This window comes from Pinus tabuliformis, chromosome 1_1 (assembly GCF_031772625.1).
Source record: "Pinus tabuliformis cultivar Carrire ecotype Pingquan chromosome 1_1, CPIR1, whole genome shotgun sequence".
Classification (NCBI taxonomy): Eukaryota; Viridiplantae; Streptophyta; class Pinopsida; order Pinales; family Pinaceae; genus Pinus; species Pinus tabuliformis.
Window position 1 is genome coordinate 357,001,282 of NC_142297.1, and position 25,540 is coordinate 357,026,821.

A 25,540-nucleotide genomic window follows, 5' to 3' on the forward strand; every position below is an offset into this window, starting at 1 on the left:
ATTTTAAGGTGTGGTTAAGATTTTGTTGTTAATTTTATCTATAGATTTATCATAAATGAAGATGGGTCAAATTCTTAGAGCTGTAATTATCTTTAGGTTTACAAGTTACATATTTTTTATTTTCATTTTAACATAAAGTTTATAAGATGGTTTTATTTTATTTGTGTAAAATATAGCAATAATATTTTAATTTCTTCGATTAGGATCAAGTTAAACACCAAATTGATTTATGAAACTCTTTTCTTGTTTGTTTGTAATATCCAATCATTTGTTTATCTTAATAGAAAATGTATTACATTGGGTACATATATAAAACAACATACCAAAAGTAACAACCTGGGAGTTCATGCCTCTAACCAGGTGTGACATAACTAATCACATTTTTTTTCTGTGAACCTATGCGAGAAGATCAAACACTAGAGGTGCTTAGAGGTTTTTTTTTTCCCTTCTCTCCTATGGGCATGTACCCATCTTACAGGTTTTTCAATTACAATTGCGGATCTTCTCATATCCATGTTTTTCAAAGAAAGCTCCATCGATACCACCTCCTCAAAGTGTGAGACATCCCTATCACTATCTGAAGGATAAGTTTCATGAGGTCATTTTTTCCCAATAATTGTAACCATGATTAATATAGATGAACTTTCTATCACCATAATTAGAGGATTCTTATCCATATAAGGCATAGAGATATCAACCCTGGGATGCATATGATCTTTCGAGGCTAAAAAACATAGAAATGATTGTTCATGCTGAATATTATCCTTTCTTATTACCTATTTCGTTCTTGATATTTGATATTGCCTTATGATCACACCACCCACCGTGTGGTTTTCAGAGCTCAAGGAATGATTTACGAAATTCCCTTATTTATGACACACAAAAAAAAACACCTTCTATCTAAAATTTAAAAAAACAAAATATCAATCATATATAAAAAGATATGTGTACTAGTAGTCTTTTTATGGTCGTTTTAATTGAAGTGAAAAATAAATGTTTTAATATTTAATTCCTTAGCTAACATTTTAATAAATGTGTTATGGATGTGAATTTTTAAAAAATGTGGTAAGGATTATTTTTTTTCTAGTTAATACTAACCTAAGTACCCACGGGGATTTGAACAGGTGACCTATCGCAAGGAGTGCCTTAACAACGCACCCATTCACCGTCAATCCAAAGCCCTGTGGGCATGTGGTAAAGATTATTATCATTATAGGAAAATAAAAATAATTCATGTAATATTGATTATTATTTTTAATATTTATTTTCAAATTATTATTTTTAATATTTATTTTCAAAATATTTTTTTAATATTTTTATTTAAAAAGGTTAATTTTAAAATAAATATGAAATATGCATACTTTTACTAATTTATTAAATTTGAAAAACTAATAGCATATTAATATATAAAATTCATTTTCCTTATAATATAGTTTCACATTATCATCTCCATGGGTTGTTTACATGCGTAATTGATTCTGATTAATTGGGATGAAATGAGCATATTTGTTTAATATTTAATACATTATTATTATTATTATATATACAATGATTTTTATTTTTGATATATAAAACTTTTAATATATTTTTCCTTGCTCATTTTATTTGTAAGTTTTATTTTTCGATTTTAAATTTAAACAAGGGGAGCTGCGACGCAGCGAGTCCCTGCGTGAAGTTGAGCCTGTCTATTACGCACTACAAAGTAGAGGAAAACACATATCAATATATAGTCAATGGCATAAAACAATGAACTGAGTTTTTAAGAAGCAAGTTGAGCCTGTCTATTACGCACTACAAAGTAGAGGAAAACACATATCAATATATAGTCAATGGCATAAAACAATGAACTGAGTTTTTAAGAAGCAAAATGCAGCTTCTGTATACAGCATCGTTGAAATCAGAGATAGCAAATTTATAAGTTCAGTTATGCCACACTTGCACCAAGTGATGCTACTGCTAAGAAATTTTATACTGTGCATCCGAAAGTGAAACTTTTAGAGTATTGGAAGGAACTGAGTTTTTAAGAAGCAAAATGCAGCTTCTGTATACCAGAAGTGTCACCCATTAACAAAAGCATCGTTGAAATCAGAGATAGCAAATTGACATTGATTTTTGCTGCATCGAGTTGCTTTCCTAAGAGCAAAAGGTAGGCAAAAGCCTTAATGACAAAACTATTACACACTGCAGTCGATCTGATTCAAGTTCTTATCTAACTTATGAAGTTATTAGGACACGGACATTGACTGTAGGCCGAGAGATACATGCTGTCTGCAGTTGAGCAGAGCCGGTGATGGCGTACCCAAATGCATATTTGAAGCATCCGTTGTACACCTGTATCAGAGATATAAATCATACATGGTAAGCATTCTTTGGACATGGGATGTCGTAGGCTTCAGTTTTTAAGAAGTGGTAGTAAGAGCTAAGAGCAAATTTAAACTTGCTAACATTTGACAATTAGATCATAACCCAAAGCCATGACAAATGAATATATTGTTTCAGTGATAGCAAACTGACATTGATTTTTGCTGCATCGAGTTGCTTTTCTTTGTTTTTCAGATTAATTCACAACAGGGCTTAATAAAAATAGCTAAGAGCAAAAGGTAGGCAAAGCCTTAATGACAAAACTATTTCACATTGCAGTCGAGCAGAGACGATAGACGCATAAAAAATGCGAGGTGCAGCGCCATGGCGGACCCAAATGCATATTTGAAGCCTGCGTTGTACACCTGTAACAGAGAAGGAAGCGGGGAAATAAGACAATGCGTAAGATAATGCAAAAGAGATTCTAACTCACAAATGAATATATTGTTTCAGTGATAGCAAACTGACATTGATTTTTGCTGCATGGCTTAATAAAAAGAGCTAAGAGCAAAAGGTAGGCAAAGCCTTAATGACAAAACTATTTCACATTGCAGTCGAGCAGAGACGATAGACGCATAAAAAATGCGAGGTGCAACGCCATGGCGGACCCAAATGCATATTTGAAGCCTGCGTTGTACATCTGTAATAGAGAAGGAAGCGGGGAAATAAGACAATGCGTAAGATAATGCAAAAGAGATGTTAATTTTTTTTTGGTTTCTTTTTTCTTTGTCTTTCGACTTTTGCGATGTCAATAATCAGAAGAATCATGAGAATAAGTGCTAAGAGAAACAATGTTGTGAGTTCAGTAAGTTGGCTTATGCTAATGGATTCCATGTTATGTGAAGCGGGGAGGTGTATGTGAATATCCAGGTGCAGAGGAGGCCAATTTATACAAAAGTTCAATGTGTTTGTAAGGTGGTTTTAAGTGTGAATGGAGCTAAAATACTTGAGGTGCAATGAAGTGGTCGATAAGACATGGGGAGCGAATGGCATGTGGAATGATGTATTTGGCGGCAGAAGTGATGTATCTGACATCGGGCAATCTTGGTGGTAGATTGGTATCTAAGTGCAGAAATAATCTTGAAGATCAGATTGGATGAGGCCAGTATTTAATGATGGGCATATCGATCTGACATGGGGAGCATCTATGTCAATATCTAAGTGCAGAAATAATCTTGAAGATCAGATTGGATCAGGCCAGTATTTAATGATGGGCATATCGATCTGACATGGGGAGCAAATGGCATATGGAATGATGGATGTGGCGGCAGTAGTAAATGCGAAATTAGGTGCCCAGGGTAGCTTAGAAAGGCTTCTTGTTCCAACAATGTGATTTCATCGCAAAATGCTACATAGCACACTTGAATTTCATCCACTTAAATCAGAACTACTCTGATTTAATAGCAAATCAGAATAACTTGAGAGTTATAAATACAAACCTTTTTTAATGATGTTTGTAACATGCCAATAGGTTGGTAAAGATCATCTCCTCCACCAAATGTGCAGGTTGACACAACAGCTTTACAATTGTTCATAAATCTTTTATCTTCAAGATCAATATCAAAGCCTCCACGTTCACTATAGAAACCACAGTGTACAGTTGTTGTCTCCTGTACCTAAACAGAAAACCAGTCCACAAAATTTAAATACAAGTGTTGAGATTAGGCACCGCAAAAAAATTGTAAGTGTATTTAGTTATGCATATGACAAACCATGTAACAGTTTAGAACATCAGACTCACAATCAGTTAAAGTGTCATGCATCCAGCCAAGCATACGGAACAAATTGTTCACGTAACATACTGTTGAATCAAAAGCAATATTTGGCCAAAGTTCAAACATTTGGGCCCCCACAAAAATCTCAGAAATATCTGGTATCTGGAGGCAGCTTATAACCTTGAAACTTTCTTGTCTCTCTTGGAACAGCATAGAGCACACTTCTAACAGGACTATCACTGGCCTGTTCGGACGGAAACTCCAAATGTTCAACAATGTAAAGCTGGAAAAGACACAATGCTTGTGCAACAGCTTTCAACATGTAACTTCTTACCAAACAAATTGCCATGTGCACGATACAATAATAGCAAGTTGAGAAGCAGGGTAGCTTCAGGATTATTTAATCAAGTACAATCATGATAATAAATGTGTGTGGAAACAGAGCAGTGAGACTCCTACGTATTTCTATGGTTGAGCTGTTGACATTCTCTCTGTCCCTGGATGAAGTTGGTGTACTTCTTGAACAAGCTTGGAGTAATTGAGAATGTTTCCCTTGGTTAATGGAAGTGTTGGTGCTGTAGCAGCTATGGGCCTGGATTGCTCCCTTGTTCATGGGGTTTGATCTGGAAGCCATAGAGTTGGCAGGGGATATTGGCTTCGTAAGCATCAAAGCCTGGATTGCTCCCTTGGTCATGGGTTTTGTTGAAGAGATCACTATAGATCCACTGTCCTCCTATAATATCAAAAAAAATAAAACCAGAATATAGAAGAAATACAATAATTTTACCATTCAGTCTCTGATCACTGAAAGGCAGATTGCGAACAACAATGACACGGCAGTCCCATTGACTTACTTTAGCGGTCATTTGTTGGACATGAATAAAATTATCTTATGTTGGATGGAGAAATGGTATATGAACATCCTTATTCTCATCTATATTAAGTGGTGTTATAAATCTGCTTGTTTGATAACTGGATTAGCGTTTGTTGAAGAGATCAAAATAGATCCATTGTCCTCTTATGATCTCAACAAGATTAAACCCCGAATATGGAATAAATACAAAAATTTTAACAGCAAACCTTGTGACTGACCTTTGGAATTTTACCATTCAGTCTCTCACCAAGTTTCTTTCCTTCTGCTTCTTGTTCCAACAATGTGATTTCATCCCAAAATGCTACATAGCACACCTGAATTTCATCCACTTAAATCAGAACTACTCTGATTTAATAGCAAATCAGAATAACTTGAGAGTTATAAATGTTGACACAACAGCTTTAAAATTGTTCATAAATCTTTTATCTTCAAGATCAATATCAAAGCCTCCACGTTCACTATAGAAACCACAGTGTACAGTTATTGTCTCCTGTACCTAAACAGAAAACCAGTCCACAAAATTTAAATACAAGTGTTGAGATTAGGCACCGCAGACACAGGGTAATTCTGAAAAGCAGTTTCTACATGTCTAGTTCATTGAGAGATGACATCTGATAAGGTGGAGTTAAAATCTGATTGACTGTAAGAAATAGTGATGAAAGTATTTTTGTGCTTTCAGATTCTGAATTGTGACATTTTTAAACTCAGTTTGTTCCCTGTAACAATGTGTGACCATAACTGCCCTTCGATGCCAAGAAGAGGCTCACGAACATGAAATTGGATTTAATTGTTGCAATTCCAATACTGGAGGAATGGATTAAGCGTATAACCAATTGATTGAACACTGCCGTGAAACTATTGGGTGTTAAATAAAAGATACATTCATTTCATCTATTCACAATGATGCTAATTGCACTATTTATGCTCAGTGAGCAGTTAAGGTGCAATCACAGAGTTGACACCTCGGAATTAGTCATCTTCATTCATGCTAGTGTGGAATCGTGGATTGTGAGGTCAAAGTATGACGGGTCACCTTATTTACGTTTTGGAACCATTTGTTGTTGTCACAAATTCTGTTGAGGGAAGGGCTCTGTGTTGTTTTTGTTTTTGCTTTGAGATAAAAATGGATGTTTTCCCATTTTGTTTTCTCTGTGAACTAAAGCTCTTCTATTTTATAACCATATTTGGTGATTTCATTCATAAAGTGTAGTTGGAACTTCAAGTCGGAAACCTGTTAATAAAGAGAAAAACCTTTGTTGTACATTATTTGATGTTGACTAGCTTTATTAGCCTACCATTCGAAAGCCTGTTAATAAAGAGCAAAACCTTTGTTGTACATTATTTGATGTTGACTAGCTTTATTAGCCTACCATTCGAAAGCACTCTCCTACAGGCATGACAATATCGAATTAAGGGTTGTATCTTTGTTAAGCCTGAAGTTGGGTAAGGTATACTGGCCTTAACGATAATTAACCTTCCAACACTATTTGATTCATACAATTCTAGCTTGCCAAGTTGATTTGTAATGAATATGCCATCCTGTAGGAAGATTGCCAAGCTCTTCTTTAACATTAGCCATATTGAAGTTACCATAAAGATTCCATGAAATAGAAGCAAATTTTAGGCTAATTCCAAGTTTATCTTTCACTAGTAGTGTTGAGGGATAAATGTTGGGTGACTATTAACTTCATTATCAAAACTCAAAGTAGTTCGTGAGTTTCTGTATTATGAAGAATGATCTCTGCTTTTAAAACGGAGTATGGCCATCAGTAAGATACAGAACATGTGTATATGTGTCACATGAACAATTCTGGCATTACCACAATAATCTATGAAATGTTGAAACGAAGCTAACCCTTTGCAACCATACTGTAAGGCAATGGCATTTATTTCTGTTTGCTAGGACCAAGTTTGGCCATAGGAGGAATTCTTGTACCCTCACAAGTTCGTTGTAACCTTATTAGGGTTTGGGCAGAGGTGTAGCATTAGTAACTTGTAATAAAACAACAGATCCCTATTGTACAGTCACATCACTGCTTATGAGTTATGCTCAAATGATGTATGGGAAAAGAGAATTTTGGTTGCACCTGCACCCCATTGTGGGATATGTGGCATAAAAATCCTAACAGTATGTATTTCATCAATAATAAATTTTGGGAAATGTTGTAGTTGTTGATTGATAGACAAGAGTATGGCCATCAGTAAGAGACAGAACATGTGTATATGTGTCACATGAACAATTCTGGCATTACCACAATAATCTATGAAATGTTGAAATGAAGCTAACCCTTTGCAACCCTACTGTAAGGCAATGGCATTTATTTCTGTTTGCTAGGACCAAGTTTGGCCATAGGAGGAATTCTTGTACCCTCACAAGTTCGTTGTAACCTTATTAGGGTTTGGGCAGAGGTGTAGCATTAGTAACTTGTAATAAAACAACAGATCCCTATTGTACAGTCACATCACTGCTTATGAGTTATGCTCAAATGATGTATGGGAAAAGAGAATTTTGGTTGCACCTGCACCCCATTGTGGGATATGTGGCATAAAAATCCTAACAGTATGTATTTCATCAATAATAAATTTTGGGAAATGTTGTAGTTGTTGATTGATAGACAAGTCTAGATACATAGCACAAGCATCTGCAAATGTTAAAAGTCTTTGATCCACAAGCCACCATTGACAGTTGTGCACCATTTGAGGTATGTTGGACCTGGCAGTTGAAATGAAGCTAACCCTTTGCAACCCTACTGTACACCTTCAGATCAGGTTTAAAGGATAGCTCTGGATTGATTTCGGTCAATAGGAATGCTACAGTTTTGTCACTACCCTGGACAGCAGATGAAAAAACACAAAATGCAAAACATGCATAGACTGACATTCGAACTAAAAATTGCAACAGCTTCGCTATTCACTTACAGAGAAACGTAAGTTCTCCCGGTTGAATTGTGACAATTTCGTTAGTCATGACTAGTTTTATGCCAGGTAACACACACCTACAATCCAAGCCACAAGAAACAATTTTTTGGGCATTTGTCACTACCCTGGACAGCAGATGAAAAAACACAAAATGCAAAACATGCAAAAGGCTTGGACTTGGACACAAGTCACTGCAAGAGATTTGCAATCCCTAGAACTCTCTGCCAACAAAAGATTTTCCGGTAAACTCCAGCCTCAGCCATTCTTGTAACTACATAGCTACTAACAAAGACCAAAAGCAAAATGCCTGGAAATAAGACACTACACGAGATTTGCAATCAATAGAACTCTCCTACAAAGAAGAAGGCTATTGGACAGAGGGGCAGGTGCATGCATGTTCATATAGAAAGATATAACTACTTCAGTTTTGCTACAGAAAAACTAGAGTTCCACAGCAATGGCATATGCATTTTCTTTATAATTTGTCTAGCACATGAAGTTAAAAAGTCGAAATAACATAGAATTTGAAAAACAATAATGGGAATATTCTAAATGAAACTCCCTGACTCTCCAATACAGATAAATGTCTATTTTATTTTATTTGTCTAGTACCATTCAAGCAAAATCTATTCACGTGTGGTTTCAGATCGGATAGTCAATATGTGTCTCAACTTTTTAACACAGCACGAATAACAGTCAGATGAACGATAATATTTTAAGTACCTAATCAGTGGGTCTGTCCAGAGCAAGGGAACCTGACATGCCTGGCACCAGGCTAGAACCAGTGAGAATATCTCTAACAATGCCGCTTATATTGAGATCAAGAAGTGCCTTGGCAGCTAAAGCAGATCCACCAGCAAATTTAGATAGAATCCTAATCAAACCCTGCAAGCCAATTGATAATATGAGACCATGCAATAAGTTATAACAGAACCTTCCAATTTTTTTAACAAATAAGTCACTTATGTTGATACCGTATATGTGGATGTACTAAGAGATGACTGGCCACTTCCAGAAGTACCGACAGATATAAGTCTTGCTGCTTGTGTAACCAAGCCATGATTACAGAGTTCATCTAATTTCTCAGAAGAAGAGGCAAAAGATTCTACAATCCGAGTCAAACAAATACATGCATCTTCGACCACCTGCGTAACAAATATTTATCATTGGCCAGAGGAGGAAATGTACTTCAAGGTAAACATTCAAAGGATCAATAAAAATTGAACACAGAACACAAACAAATATCTTTATAAACGCACTCCTACGTTAAATATGAAAGGAGAATATGCAAAAAATAGATTACCTTTGAGTCATGAAATTGAAGAAGATTTGTCAATATTGGCACAGCATCCATTACAAATTCCGCTGCATCAGATGGAATCTTCTTGCAAATGTTTGCAGCAGTGGACAATGCTACCCTCTAGTGCCAGTGAGAATATCTCTAACAATGCCGCTTATATTGAGATCAAGAAGTGCCTTGGCAGCTAAAGCAGATCCACCAGCAAATTTAGATAGAATCCTAATCAAACCCTGCAAGCCAATTGATAATATGAGACCATGCAATAAGTTATAACAGAACCTTCCAATTTTTTTAACAAATAAGTCACTTATGTTGATACCGTATATGTGGATGTACTAAGAGATGACTGGCCACTTCCAGAAGTACCGACAGATATAAGTCTTGCTGCTTGTGTAACCAAGCCATGATTACAGAGTTCATCTAATTTCTCAGAAGAAGAGGCAAAAGATTCTACAATCCGAGTCAAACAAATACATGCATCTTCGACCACCTGCGTAACAAATATTTATCATTGGCCAGAGGAGGAAATGTACTTCAAGGTAAACATTCAAAGGATCAATAAAAATTGAACACAGAACACAAACAAATATAAATTTAACGCTATGCCATCTTTATAAACGCACTCCTACGTTAAATATGAAAGGAGAATATGCAAAAAATAGATTACCTTTGAGTCATGAAATTGAAGAAGATTTGTCAATATTGGCACAGCATCCATTACAAATTCCGCTGCATCAGATGGAATCTTCTTGCAAATGTTTGCAGCAGTGGACAATGCTACCCTCTAGTGCATTCCAAGAGCAGACTCAAACATAAGATTAAATTTTCCTATATAAACAAAAGCTAATGAAATACAACTTTTGCGACTGTACGTGAACACCGCTGGAGAAAAATTCCAGATAAGATAGCACTGCCATTAGAGCACCAGCACGAAGGCATCATCCCTCTTACAATCCCCCTTAGCAAACCCTGAAAATATACTTACATGTATCTCAATATTATGGCCGGATCCTCCTCCGCTTGTCCGCCCCTTCACAGATTCATAACATGCCAACAAAAGTAAGCTCTCAACTGTACCAGCTCTCAACTAAGAAACGACAATGCAACATCAAATTTCAAATTTAAATAAAAATAAGAAAATCAACCGATGTCAATAAAAATAAAAATGAAAGTCGAAACTTTTATCCACCTTGTGGGCCCTACATGACGGCCATGTGCCTAACACCTATCTCCCTAGCATAACACATGCAAGCTATACAGCAGGCCACCTAAGGTCGCATCAGGTTAACAGCTGTGATCAGGGAGATTGAACCCTGAAACCCGGGCACTGTAGCTGGTGGAATACTACTACTCAAGTCCATCCTCTTCCTGGATTGAAGAAACCCACAAACGCATAATTTCTTTGCCATCAGAAAGAAATGGCTCTGCGATTTCAATTCGAATGTGAAGAAGGCCATAGAGAAGGAGCCCTTCATTTATCGCATCAGAACTCTAGTTTATTGTAATAATGGCTTGTATCCCTTTAGCAAATCGTTGTCTTAAGGAGGGCTAGGTTACCGGAAGGTCGGATGCTCGGACCAGAGAACTCTCTTTCTATCTTGTATTCTTCTATGTCTTTTTCGTCATATCTGTGGAAGGGCTTTCAAGGCCATTTCAGAGGCAGTTACGAAGCATGGAGTACCATAGTTCGTCTATGGCAGAATTGGGGCATTAGTTTGAGGAAGAGCATGTTAAAATGAATAGGCTATTGGAAAAACAAAGGAGCTTCGCAGAGGAGGAGCGAAAGGCATATAAATTGCTCAGAGAACTCTCTTTCTATCTTGTATTCTTCTATGTCTTTTTCGTCATATCTGTGGAAGGGCTTTCAAGGCCATTTCAGAGGCAGTTACGAAGCATGGAGTACCATAGTTCCTCTATGGCAGAATTGGGGCATTAGTTTGAGGAAGAGCATGTTAAAATGAATAGGCTATTGGAAAAACAAAGGAGCTTCGCAGAGGAGGAGCGAAAGGCATATAAATTGCTCATGGATATAAACATGAATTACTGTAGAGTAAAATGTTGTTGAGTTCAGAAAACTACCCAAAGAGTTGCGTAATTAATTAAAGAGTTTGGAAGAACTCTGTCTTCCTCAAATCTCAGAGTACAGAGTATCATGAAAAATCGTATTATGATGTTTTAGAATTTTTTTCATGTGGATTTCAAAACTTCAATCTCTATAGGTATTGAAAATGCATCGTTCTTTAAATTGGAAGCAGTTTCTAAAAGGATTTTCAAAGATTCAATATTCAAGAGTATTGAGGATGGATTATTTTCCAATTTCGTAGCAATTGATAAATAATTTGGTAGTATTAAATTCTCTACAAGAACTCAATTTTTGAGGGTTGCACATATGGAAGTGCTCATGATACATGTATCAATTAGCAATTTAGCTCTAGACCAACCTATGTACAAATGTATCTAACTTACAGCAGTGCAGCGAAGACTCGGTGAGTACTGGAGAATTCTTCAGAGAAGATCTATCGCCTCTGCAGGTGCTCTCTCTTCTCTCCGTTTAGCATGGGACTCTGTTACGTAGCAAATCTCCTGCACGCTTGTGGGTGGGATTAATGGCAGTCTTTGGAACAGGAACAAATGAATCTGAATATCTCATCGCACAAAACCGCCGAGCCGGTAGGCGGACACCTCCTGCATGCAAACCTTGAGCATACGGCCGACACCTGCAAAAACCTTGAGCATACGGCCGACACCTGCAAAAGAACAAGCAACTTAGCATATGTATCCCATTCGCACTTAACATTAAACATTAAGGAATTAATGTCAGCATTAAAACGAAACCGCACACGGTCAGGGGGGTTTGATTGTGAGTAAGTACCAGTTTAACCTATGGTCCGGCCTCTTCCGCCTCGGGAAGAGGCCAAATAAGATGGCCAACGGAAGTTCAACTGCAAACTTTAGAATATAACTAATAATACCACTAAAAAACCCTGTGAGCCCTCCGAACGGTTACTATAGTCCCTGCCGGATGCCAGATGGCAGGGACTAATAATTACAAAGTTCTAATATTTTACCATTTCATTTTATCATTAATCGTTTTCGTTGGGGGTGATTGACTCGGTTAGAGTGCCGAGTGTCGTTTACGGGCAATTCAAGATTTCTCGTGTGACATCAATTGATACAGAATATGGTAAGTACATTATGCTACGTGGTTTGTCAGCTAATGTTTTGGAGATTGTTTTAGTTTTTACTCTTTGATTTTGGATGTGGTGAGGAGAATCTAAAAAGTTTTATTTAGGAAGGATTTGCCTTTTCATTTTATATGGAGGGCTGTTCTCAAGAGCCATGTGGGGTTTAGAGTTTGGTGTAGATTGACAAACGAGGGAAGTGTCGCAAGCACGAGTTGTTTAATTGTTTATTTGGGATCTTGGGTCAGTGTTTACAAAGGGATTGGCGCAATATAGCAGTCGTGTAGCATTACTAGTCATAATCGGTAGTCATCTAGTTTTGTGCTCTTAGTCGAGTAGTGTACACATAATTTTGGAGGTAATTCTATTTTTTTGGAATTTTTTGGGTTTCATGTTATTGTTTTTTTTGGTGTTGGAAGAAAAATGTACAGTGCTTTTTGACATTGTCGCCCATGGGGTAAGTGCAACCTCTCGTTAGTTGAGAGAAGCTAAAGTGGTCAGGGCATCCACCTTCAACTTAGCGTGATCAAATTTCGGAGGCTCACTCTATTGTCCACATTACATAGATATAGTGGTTGTCTGAAACAAGAGTGGGTCGTAATGAACCAAGTAGTTTGTTGCCCCAAGCTTCGAGGTTCCTGTGGCCTTAGTGTGTTTACTCCTCTATGTAAACAATTATGTTAATTCCCCCTTGTATTGGGGGTTTTGGGCTTGCCTTGAAAATTGGGCTATCTCTAGGCTTGTGCGAGGGTCGAGACCTAGAAATTTTAGTGTGTGTCTGCAAAGAGTGGTTAGCAGCTGTGTAAATTTCCCTGGTGTGAGGTCTTGGCATAGGTTTCATCAATTCTGGGCAGTGGAGATGACATGCTATAGCAGGTGTGCCCATTGAGGTGGTGGTCTTTGTGGTCAACAAGCAGCTCAAGCTGACAGGGCGAGAGTGATGAATGAGGAAGAGATGGGAGGTGTGCAAATGGAAGGAGAGGTAGCGCAAGCCCAAGCTCCATCTCGAGGCCGCGTAATCTAGCCACCCTCCCTTGGTAAAATTGTTGATTGGAAGCCACATGTATTTCTAAGGGGTTGAAAGACTACGAGCTTAGAAGTGCCCTACTTGGTCACCACTCCCCACCTATAGAGGGTGCAAAAATTCCAAACATAGAATGTACAATCTCCATCCTTGCAGATTACAAGCTTGCAACGAATTATTTGGATTAGGTAATCGAGAAGCATGACATCATTATTGAGTTTATTGATTCAGATAATAGAAGTGTTGGAACTTACTTGCCAGAAGTAGCTGCATGACAAGGTTGGAAGAAAACTAAGACAGCTGACTCACTGATGCACCAATTAGGGTATATGGGAAGCATAATTGAGTCTCTTCCGGAAGGAGTCTGCATTGTTTGTTACCAAACCAATGTTTACAGCATAAATTACAATGAGTATGTTACATTTCTGATGAAAGCCAAAGGTACGATGCATGTTAGTGGAATGAAACCATTTTATTAAAGTGAAGGCTTCTATGTGAAGTTCAAACAAACTTGCAAGGATTTGGATTGGAATTGATATTTCCTAAGTATGTGTGACTCGTTATTTTTTGTTTTTGTTTTGTTTTTTTGTTTTTTGTTTTTCTTTTTAAATTTGGTATTAGTGAGGGTACACTACATTATGTTCATGTTTAACAATAATATCATAATAGGGCAGATAATTTAATTAGTTACTTCACATCTAGAAGTGTCGCAGGAGTCTATCCAAGATCGTGTCAACTGTGTAAATTTCATTTTTAATCTATTAATGTTATTATCTGTATGTGATTGTATGAAAATGTTGCAAGAATGTAATTATAATTATCTTAATGATAAACATCTCTACTTTAAAATGATTTTCATAACTTTACTTTAATTATCAATAATAATTGTAATTTTTATAAAGATTATATAAACTTTTCTTTTAGAATAATTAAAAAAAAAATGAAATTTATTTTAAAAATAGTTAAGTAGGCTCTTCTTTTTTAAGATTGTTTATGTTCATGGAAGTTTTTTTTGTGAATCATATTTTATTGTTCTCCATCTGTGACTAACATTTCCTAGTCAATTTCATTTGTGAAAATTAGGAGTTTTGTTTTAGTTGCGAGAAACTTTGATCTAATCATTATTTTTTATTGTTATCCATGGCATATATACAATATGACAATATATGTAATTAATATTTAATATTGTAAATTTTAGCTATTGATTTTTATATTATCAACTTTTTAGATTCCATCTGAAGCTAGAAAGCTTTGCAGCTATATGTATATACTTGCATAACCACATTAATAAATGTGGTTGATCTAATATGTGGTTATGCAAGTATATACATATAGTTGTAGAGCTTTCTCACTGGAGATGGAATCTGAAAAGCTAATAATATAAAAATCTACAACTAAAATTTACAATATTAAATATTAATTACATATATTGTCATATTGTACATATGCCATGGATGACAATAACAAGTAATGATTAGATCAAAGTTCCTTGCAACTAAATCAAAATTCCCAATTTTCACAAATGAAACTTACTATGAAATGTTAGTCACAAATGGACAACAATAAAATATGATACCACAATACTACGATGAACCATGGTTCACCTAGGTTGACCATGATTGATTTCCATATTGATACAATCAATGTCATAATGCAACATTGGACCATCGTTAACCATGGTTGATTTTCAAATTGAGACAATCTTTGCCACAATGTGATGTTGGACCATTGTTGACCATCACTAACCATGGTTAACAATGGTTTATAATGGTTGGCCATGGCTGACCAAGATTTACGATGGTTAGTGATGATTAACGATGGCTAACCATGGTTGATTTCCATATTGAGAGAATATTTGTCACAATCTGGTGTTGGAGTATGGTTCACCATGAATGACCATGATTATAAGCCCAAGGTGTTTATATTAAACATAAGGAATAATATTATAAACCCTATGAATAATATTATAGACGAGGAATATGAATATTTAGATTATTAAACCCAAGGGATTATATTATAAACACAAAGGATTAATACTAAAAACCCAAGGGAATAATATTAAACCTAAGGTTGACCCAAGGAAATAATATGAATTTCATATTGAGAGAATGGAATAATATTAAACCCAAGGGAATAATATGATTTTCATATCAAGACAAGATTTCTGACTGCGATGTTGGGCCATGGTTGACCATGATTGAGCAATGGTCCAACGTTATAATGTGACATTGGACCATTATTGACCATGTTTAACAATGATTGACCATAATAGACCATGGTTGACCATGATTAACCATGATTTCCCATGATTGACGTTCACACAAAGAGAATCATATGGTATACCTTGAGACAAATATTATAACACAAAGGTATATAACCCTACGAGAAAATTAGAAACAGTAAAATAAACATGGTTGACCATAGTTGACCATGGTCGATTTTCATGTTGAGATAATCTTTGTCACAATGCGACATTGGACCATGGTTGATCATGGTTGACCAATATTGATTTTCATATCGAGACAATCTTTGTCACAATGCAATGTTTGAGTATGGTTTACCATGATTAACCATGCTTGATTTTCATATCGAGAAATTCTAATGATAAACTCTAAGAAAAATATTATAAACCAAGGTATATAAACCCTATGATAATTATTATAAATGCTAAAATAAACTTGGTTGACCATGATTGACCATGATTTATTTTGTTATAAACAAAATACTATGGTAAACCCTGAGACAAATATTACAAACCAAGGCATATAAATCTTATGATAAATATTAGAAATGAAAAATATTGATACGATCTTTATCACAATGTGACATTGGATCATTGTTGACCATGGTTAACCATGATTAGTTATCAAATTGAGACATTTTTTGTCACAATGTGACATTGGACCATGGTTGAGAATGATTATAAACCTAAAATATTTATATTAAACCCTAGAAATATGAACCCCTAGTTTAATAAACCCAAGGGACTGATATTCTAAACGCAAGGGAATAATAAACCAAAGGGATTAATACTAAAACCTTAAGGGATTATAAACCCAAAGGAGTAATATTAAACCCAAGGGATTAATATTGTAAACCCAAGGTATATAAATTGTAAGATAAATATTATAAACCCTAAAACAAACATGGCTGATGATGGTTCACCATGGTTGATTTTTATATTGAGAAAATATTTGTCACAATGCAACATTGGACCATGGTTGACCAAGATTGATTTTCATAACTAGATAATCTTTTTCACAATGTCACATTGGACCATGGTTGACCATGATTGACCATGGTTAATGATGGTTGACCATGGTTGATTTTCATATTGAGACAATCTTTGTCACAATATAACGTTGGACCATGGTTTACCATGGTTGCCCATGATTATAAACCCAAAGGATTTACATTAAGCACAAGGATTAATATTATAAACATTATGAATAATATTATACCCGAGGAATATGAATATTTGTATTAATGAACGTAGGGGATTGTAATTATAAAACCAAGGGATTGATATTATAAACCCAAGGGAACAATATTATAAACCCAAGATATAGAAACCTAACATAAATAGTATAAACCCTAAATAAAAGTGGTTGAACATGGTTTACCATAGTTGATTTCATATTGAGACAATCTTTGTCACAATGCGATGTTGGACCATGCTTTACCATGGTTAACTATAATTTCCATTAATTATTAATAAGTAATAACAAATAATAATAATAATAATATCAATTAATCAATTATTATTAAAAATAAGTATTAATAACCATAATTAATAATAATTAAAAACCATTAATAATAAATATTTTGTATTACTTAATTGTTATATCTTAATTATTAATATTAGTTATTAAATATTCATATTAATTAATAATTAATTATTAATAAACTATTTATTTGTAATTTTGATTTATTAATAATTATTAATTATTAATAAATAAATTCTTCATTTTAAGTATGGAGGGGTTTTCGCAGTGCATTATATTACATATGATTTTTTGCGATTTAACTGCATTATGTAAGTTATTCATCTATGACCATTTCGATGAGAAGTAGTTGAAATGCACTAATTTCTCATGATTTTTTAATAGTCCACTTAGCACTCATTATTGATATTAGTTATTAATTATTCATATTAATTAATAATTAATTATTGATAAATTATTTATTTGTAATTTTGATTTATTAATAATTATTAATTATTAATAAATAAATTCTTCATTTTAAGTATTGAGGGATTTTCGTAGTGCATTATGTTAGATATGATTTTATGGGATTTAATTGCGTTAAGTAAGTCATTCATCTATGACCATTTCCATGAGAAGTAGTCAAAAGTCACTAATTTCCCATGATTTTTGAATAGTCCACTTAGCACACATTGCATCGGATGATGCTCACAAGGTTGAAGAAGTGGGATTAAAGCTAGTGAAATGAATCAAATAGCATCAATCATCACTTCAGGGGCTTGCACCCAGTAATGAGGACTTCTTGGGAGGTCACCCATCCTAGATCACCTCTGGCTCAAGCGTGCTCAACTTTGGAGTTTCCCCCACAATCAAGCCCACTTAGATTGCTACCCCATTTGCAAAACCTTAGAAGGTATTGTGCCTCATGAACCATTCAAATAGAGTTTCTATTTTGTTTCATCATGTCAATTTTTAATATAAATTAATATAGATTTCTTTTTTATATAATCATTTAGTTTTATTGATTAGTAACTACCTATTACTGTGATATTAAATACAATATAGTGGTATTAAATATAGTATGGATGACATAAATATTTATTGAATCTAAATTGTTTAAAAAACCACTTACAAGCCATTCATATTGTATTTAATTCCATAGAGTACTTAATGTGTTCCTGAACAACTTACAAATATCATTATAAAGTAATAAAAATACCACTCATTCATATGCTATTTAATTTCTTATAATATTTAATGTTTTGTTCCTCAACAACTTATAAATCACTTTATAAAGTAATTATTAGTTTAACAATTATGATTTTTTTCCATGAAAGTTACGGAAATTCCAGCCATATTTTGAAAAAATCTAACAGTAAAAGTTGTTTAAATTCATAACTTTAGGTTCCCTATACTTTTTTGATGGTGTTCAATCGATTTCCATCATAAAAAACATGATTCAAACCACTTTTGACCTTTCAGGAAATTCCTCCACCTTCATAGACACCAAAATGATAATTTAAGAAAATTACAATGAGAATTCCTTTGTCTAACACGAAAATGAAAATTCATTATATCATACTGAGGACTGTCTTCGTCATTTAGTTTGGCTCCAGGTTATATGGTTGGTTACCTGCACCATAGCTAATTCTCTCAAATGTTTAGTTGTCCTCCTACATGGATTTTTGAGCTTATCTAACAACATGTTTTTATGCTTCCATCGTTCGATTAACTTAGGTTAGATCAAATGGCTCAAAGTCATAGCTGTCAAATAATATTAAAAATCTTATTTTCCACCTACAGCCTACCATTCGTGAATTTTGTTTGATGTCTTGGCTCTACGACTTATGGAGGCTGCTAGAGGCCGGCTAGGTTAAGGTTTGCTGGAAGATGAATTCCCCATGATTTAGTACTACATATTACTTTTTTTTATTTACGGTTAGTCACAACTAAATTTTTAGGGTTGATTTTCACAACTAGAATATTTTTTCACAATGTGAGGTTGGACGATGGTTGATCATCATTGACCATGATTAATTTTCATATCGATTAAATTCTATGATAAACTCTAAGATAAATATTACAAATCAAGGTCTATAAACCCTATGATAAGTATTATAATCGCTAAAATAAACTTGGTTGACCATGTTTGATTTAAATTGAGACAATATTTGTCACAATACAACATTATACCATGGTTGACGATGATTTATTTCGATATTGAGACAATCAATGCAATAAAGAGATATTAGATCATGGTTGATCATAGTTGACTATAGTTGATTTCCAAATTGAGACAATTTTTGTCACAATGTGATGTTCGACCATGGTTGACCATGATTGACCATGATTGACCATGGTTAACAATGGTTGATTTTCATATTGAGACAATCGTTGTCATAATTTGACGTTGGACCATGATTGACCTTGACTGACCATGATTATAACATTATACAAGGACCATCAAATGATATGTGGAACAGAAAATACAGATACAATAATTCTTTTATTTCTTTTCTCAAATCATGGACTATAATTTACAGATTCAAAATTTCTTCCTCAGATTAACTGTTGTAGCATTTAACAGATATGTCTTAGCCGAAGCATAAGAGATCTGTAGGCTACCTGGCTTGCAAGCAGGCTGAGTCTAGAAAGTTGCGACCGAAATACAGACTGATAGACTATATGATTGAGCCACTTTAGGTTCACACCAGCGTCAAGCATTGATGTGCAAGCTTCTCAAATCACCTAATGACTTGAGTTCTTCTCGTGATGCAAGCAGATCAGACAGAATGTCCGCAGATGCAGAGCAGGAGAGAAACTCGACTCAAACCTCTAGACTCTAAAACTCTCAATTCCCGAATGAGTCTTACCTTGCAGTTCCTCTTATTTATAGAACCCAAGGGGAACAAACATCCGTGAAGTTTCATATACAAACTTGTGACTCAAAAGTAAGATGTTGTAAGGACCAGACATCTGACTGAAAGAAAATGTACAAAAAATATTCGAGCATGGGAGGACGGTCCCATGTTATCTCGTCCCTTCTCCTTTCGGATAGCCATTTGACATATGGGGACCAAATCTAGGGTATGAAATTACCATTGAAAGACATAAAGTAGAGATATGGAAATCTCATTATTGTACATAAGAGTTTACACAGTGGAGATTCAAGGACAAGTGAATCCACGAAAGCTTGTCCAACACCAAAGTCGGTTGGAAAGACGACACATTATATCGTGTAGTAATCAATCTGGGGGTATGTGTAAGGCTAATAGTTCCATCTTTCAATCAAATAATTGGAGAATTACTGGACCCTTACTTCTTTTTCATATTCCCAAGCCTGAGCGCTCTGTCTGTCGGGCGGCTCTAGGAAATTAATATTGAGGAAAGGGTTGGTACTGGGATCAACTTGTTCGTGGAAATCATCATAGCTTTCACTAGAGGAGATTGTCCTTACTTTTTAGTGGTTGGTGACGAACCACCAAATATGGCCACACCTTCGCATTCCTTGAAGAAAGGAAAGGTCTTCAATCTCTACCATACTCCTTACTATTGTGTGTGGAGCATGATTGTTCAGAGGTCTTTGTTTCAGCCGAATGTATACCCCAGGAAGTTTGTAGACCCCTCCACGCGAGGGAGTGCGGGGGGGACTTGTCCCCCCCGCGCGGGTCCGGGGGGGGGGGCGATCCCCCCCGACTAGGGGGTCTAGGGGCCAGTAGTCCCCCGGCGGTGGCTCGGGGGTAGCGCCCCCGAAGCTAAAAACAAATGTAAAATTGTCTTGTAAAAGTGTAGTAATTTCTAGTCAATCTGGGCCGTTCATTAGGCAGATGATCTGACGGTAGAACTTATGTTTAGTTTTCCCTAGAAGGCAACCCCTCTCTTTGTATGAGGTTATTGTATTTGAGGTTGTGAAATAGATGTGTGTTCTGTGAGCGAGAAATAGAGAGGTGAGGCAGTGAGAGAAAACAAAGGATATTACAGCGGATTTGTTGTAGGTTGTATCTCTTCATTTTGCTGGATAATAGAAATGAAGGAATGGCTGTTCGGGGTGGACGTAGCCCAAACTGGGTGAACCACGTATATCTGTGTCTCTCTTGTTTTGTGTGTTTTCTGTGTTTATATTTCTGCAATATTTTATGTGTTCCATTGCTCCGTAATATATATAACTTTCTAACACTTACTGATTTATAGAGTATCTCGGTCACAAGAGGACTTGGTTCGCTAAAACTAGGAATCTTAAGCATAGTAAGAGAGTATGGTTTAGTGAGAAGAGTTGATAAACCATAGATTCTCCACCACTCAATAAACCAATCTGGGATAGGATCATCTTCTTCTACGTCTTCAACCGTCATTCCCTCAAAAAGGAAGGAAAGCTGCATAGAATAGAACAAGTTAGAAGAATGATTTTGGAGATTCATACCTGAATAAAATACATCTTTCTGATGGTCTTCATCAAAATCTGCCCGGTTGAGATGATTGTCAAAACGCCTGAAGGTTATATGGAAGCTTGTGATGTGATCATCATATTCATCATCTCTTTCAAGTACATATGCAATGCTTCCAATATGTCTCAAATATTCTAAAGCTTCAAGAGCTTCTCCATTCATTTCATTCTGCATGGTCTCTGTCCATAGATATGGAATTCCCATTCTATGTCTGATTTCTTTAAGCAAGATCCAATCATCATCATGATCCAGCAGAGATTGTTCTAAGTTATAAGTGATCCACCCATTAGGAGTTTCTATCTGTACTGTATCTTCTTCTCTTCTGATGAAATTGTAGGATAATGCAAGGATGGAATTTTCGGATAAAAATTCACGGCTCAACAAATCAGAAAAACTATTTTTGTCCCCTTTTACAAATTCAATCTCGAAATTATATTGGCTGAGTTGCATTACCCAGCGAACCATGGCTGCATCTTCAAATTCACATTTATGAATTGCATACTTCAGGGCCTGGCAATCTATTTTGACTGTGAATTTTGTATAAATAACAAAATATTTAAATTTTTCAATACCAAGGCACACTGCTATGAGCTCTTTCTTCAAACTGGACCAGTTTAATTGATTCTTGGCCCAGAGTCCTGATTCATACTGGAAAATCTCCAATTCCTTTTCTTCGAGATTCTTTTGACATAGTACCGCTCCCTAGCCTGCTTCGCTAGCATCAGCCATAATTACTTTTTCCCATTCTTCCCTGATGGGAGACAGAGGTTGAATATTTCTAACTCTGTCTTTTATTCTTCTAACTGCCTGTGTGCATTCATCACTCCAAGGTATTGGTACCCTTTGGAGCCTTTTATTCAAAAGTTTTCTTTCTTGGGCACAATGTTTCAAGAATTTAGAGATGTAGTTTAAACTCCCAAGAAATCTTTGTAACTGATTCATATCAATTATCTCATCTCGAAAATGGTCGACAAAATTTAAACTTCTCTGGATAACATTATATGAACCATATTGAATATTGTACCCAAGGAAGTCTATCACTGTTTTGAAGAGTTTCATTTTCGAAGTAGACAACATAATGCCCATTTCCTTAACTCTTCGTAAGAATATCTTCAAATGTTTAAGATGATCTAGATTATTATCAGAATGGATTGATAAATCATCAATATATGTTTTCAGAAAATCATCCATACCTTCAAATGTCTCATCCATGATTCTCTGAAATGCAGAGGGTGCATTGATCAAGCCAAATGGCATGATATTCCATTCATAGTGACCCTCAAGAACTGAGAATGTTGTCTTCCACTTATCTGCTTCTTTTATGCCGACCTGCCAAAATCCAGACTTATGATCAAACTTAGAGAAAACTTTTGATTTGGATATCTGAGCCAAAATTGTTGACGGTTTTGGCAAAGGATAAGCATCATAATCAAGGATAGCATTTAGAGGCTTATAGTTCACTACCAGTCTTGGCTTGCCTCTAGCTATTTCAAAATTCTTATTTACATAAAATGCAAAACAACCAATAGGACTTTTACTTTTTCTAATGAGTCCTTTCTTTTGAAGATCCTTAATTTCTTCTTTACACATTTTCAGCTGATATGAGTTCATGGGAACAGCTTTGGACCTTCTGAGTTTTCCACTAAAATCAGAGTTTAGTGGAATCTCAACTTCATGTTTGTGGATATGCCAAAATGCATTTGGATCGTCTGAACAACATTCTTTAAACTTAGCAGTGATATCTGCTATTTCTCTGGCATATTTCCCATTATATAAGAGTTCTTCTGTCTTGAGAGATTCCTTCTTCAACTCCATTTTTACTAATAAACTTTCCATCATCTCAATTCGTTTCAATCTGTTTGGGGAGTTAGAATTAATAAAAGGAAAGAATATCTCTTCATTATTCAAGCTGACAAAATAACCATACCTTTGGGAAGGAATGTCAAGCTTGGCTCCATGCTTATCAAAGTTCTGGAAAAATGTTGTGCCGAGGTACATGGCACAATCCATTCCAAGGACTATTGGACATACTAGGTGTACTCCAATGTCTTTTTTCAGAAATACATCTATTTTTGCTTCTGTTATGGTGATAATATCTCCACTTGCCATCGTCACTCTGGGACAGGTTGCTGGTCTTCTGTGATGTGCACTGACCACAGTATCAGTGACTATGTTAAGTCTGGAACCAGTGTCCATTAATACTTTCCAATACTCATACTGATTTCCAACTTTAACTTTCGTTTTGATACAATACATGACATCTCTGTTCATAATATTGCATCCTAAATCTAGTCTTTCAGTCTCATTTTCTTATTGATGTATTTGTTCAGAAATTGGAGTGTGATGAAGTGTCCAATTTTCTAGTTTTCCTAGGACTGGAGGATTCTTTGAAGTGGAGGCTGCATTTGCATTCATCAGTCTTACTGATAAATCTCTGTGATTTTTAATGCATAACCTTTTGTTCTCTTTTACTGTTTTTCTTAGTTCCTTGATTGCTTGATTAAGGCTTCTATTGAGAAGAGAGATGCAGGAGGTACATACTCTTTATTTGGATAATTCTTTGAATTGGAGGGTGTTTTCTATTTCAAATGTTCCATCAGTGATGATTTATACATTTATTTAAGTTTTGGATCAGTAGCGGCCAACATTTGAGTGAAGAGGTTCTTGCTTGTTTCTTCATGATTTGTCTTCATCATCCTGACTGCATTACAATTACAAATGTCAGGATCACTGTAATTACAATCTCTGCATTCTGTAAAATGAGGATCTCTGCAAGGTTCCTCATCTGAAGATTCATCAGAATAAATACAATTCAAATCATTCTCTGATTCTGAATCAGAGGATAAGAGCTCATCACAGCTACTAGGAAAATCAAAGAAATTTATTCTTCCTTTCTTATTTCTGTATGGCAATTTTTTCTTTGACTTGTCTTTCTTGTTTTTGGGACAATTTGGAGCTGTGTGTCCTTTCTGATTGTAGTTATAGCATATGATTTCCTTGTCTTTAGAAAACATTTCTGTATGTTTGTATGGTTTCTTCTTGAAAATTTTCTTTTCCTTGACTTGGGAAGACGGGGAATTCTTTTTTGAATGCTTATGTTTTCTTCTTCTCCACCCTTCAGAATTCCCAGCCTTTCCAAGGTGCCATTGTTTGCAGAGTTGTTGATAACCATGGGGTTTCTTTGGATTTGTTTTAGTCCTAACAATCTTCATCTGGGAACAAAGTTCCACAATGATACCTTTGACAACTTGCTGGATGATACCAAATTTGTAGTCTCCAACTTTCCCTATTAACTTGTTTACGATTGCAGAGGAGACCCATTGAGGAAGAGAGGCCACAAAAATCTCTTTCCACTTGGGTTCAAGAATGAGGTGTGGAGACAAGGTGTGCAATCGATGAAGGAATTCATTAAAGTATTCATCAAAATTTTTCATATTATGCAACTTCATAGTAAGCAAAGTGATGGTTGTAATTTCATTGGTGATTTGAGGAAAGCCATTGAAGTTGATAGTTATGCCATATAGGAGTTTTCCTATCATATTATTGACAGGGAAATGAATAACTGGATCCATGTATGTAGTGCCATCTTCATTTAGAACTACATCTTGTTCCCATGAGGGAAGAAGATTTGGCTCTTTTAGAGTCTCAACTTTTAGCCAAGAGTCCAGTGTACCTTCAAAACCACCAATGATTCTCCTAGTGGCATTTATTGGGCCAATGTCATCTGCAAGATATGTCTTATAAAAAACAAGCATTGAATGTAATAGAGACATCACTTCGGCTTCAGGGAAATTATCAATATTCCACGAAGAGGTGGAATTTGCAGACCAATCCTTATGGTATTCTGATTTCATGAGATCTCTACGGTCTGAAGATGGATTCCATGTAGTATCCCATCTTGATTTGGAGGAAGTATCATTGACTTGATTTTCGTCTTCATTGGTTTCAATGCCAAATTTCTCTTTATCTTGTGTAGAAAAATTATTGATACAAGCTTCAAGATCTTCAAGCTCTAG

At 35.5% G+C, this 25,540-nt stretch overlaps 1 protein-coding gene across 6 annotated transcripts; it reads right to left on the bottom strand.

Annotated features, from left to right (window-relative positions):
* Positions 1–1,805: 1,805 nt before the first annotated feature.
* Positions 1,806–11,741, bottom strand: LOC149213067 (E3 ubiquitin-protein ligase UPL3-like). 6 transcript variants are annotated; one of them, XM_089391953.1, is made up of 11 exons: positions 11,636–11,741; positions 10,155–10,199; positions 9,837–9,953; positions 9,489–9,659; positions 9,173–9,399; positions 8,844–9,014; positions 8,593–8,754; positions 5,169–5,264; positions 3,801–3,977; positions 2,515–2,726; positions 1,806–2,331 (listed from the first exon to the last, which is right to left on the bottom strand). In XM_089391953.1, exons 5-7 carry the CDS (start codon positions 9,221–9,223, stop codon positions 8,593–8,595), a joined length of 384 nt encoding a protein of 127 aa, XP_089248079.1. In that variant the 5' UTR covers positions 9,224–9,399; positions 9,489–9,659; positions 9,837–9,953; positions 10,155–10,199; positions 11,636–11,741; the 3' UTR covers positions 1,806–2,331; positions 2,515–2,726; positions 3,801–3,977; positions 5,169–5,264. The 6 variants fall into 6 exon arrangements, with proteins under 6 accessions (XP_089248079.1, XP_089248081.1, XP_089248078.1 ...); XM_089391955.1 differs by lacking the exon at positions 2,515–2,726; XM_089391952.1 differs by having other exon boundaries at positions 1,806–2,726.
* Positions 11,742–25,540: the final 13,799 nt, after the last annotated feature.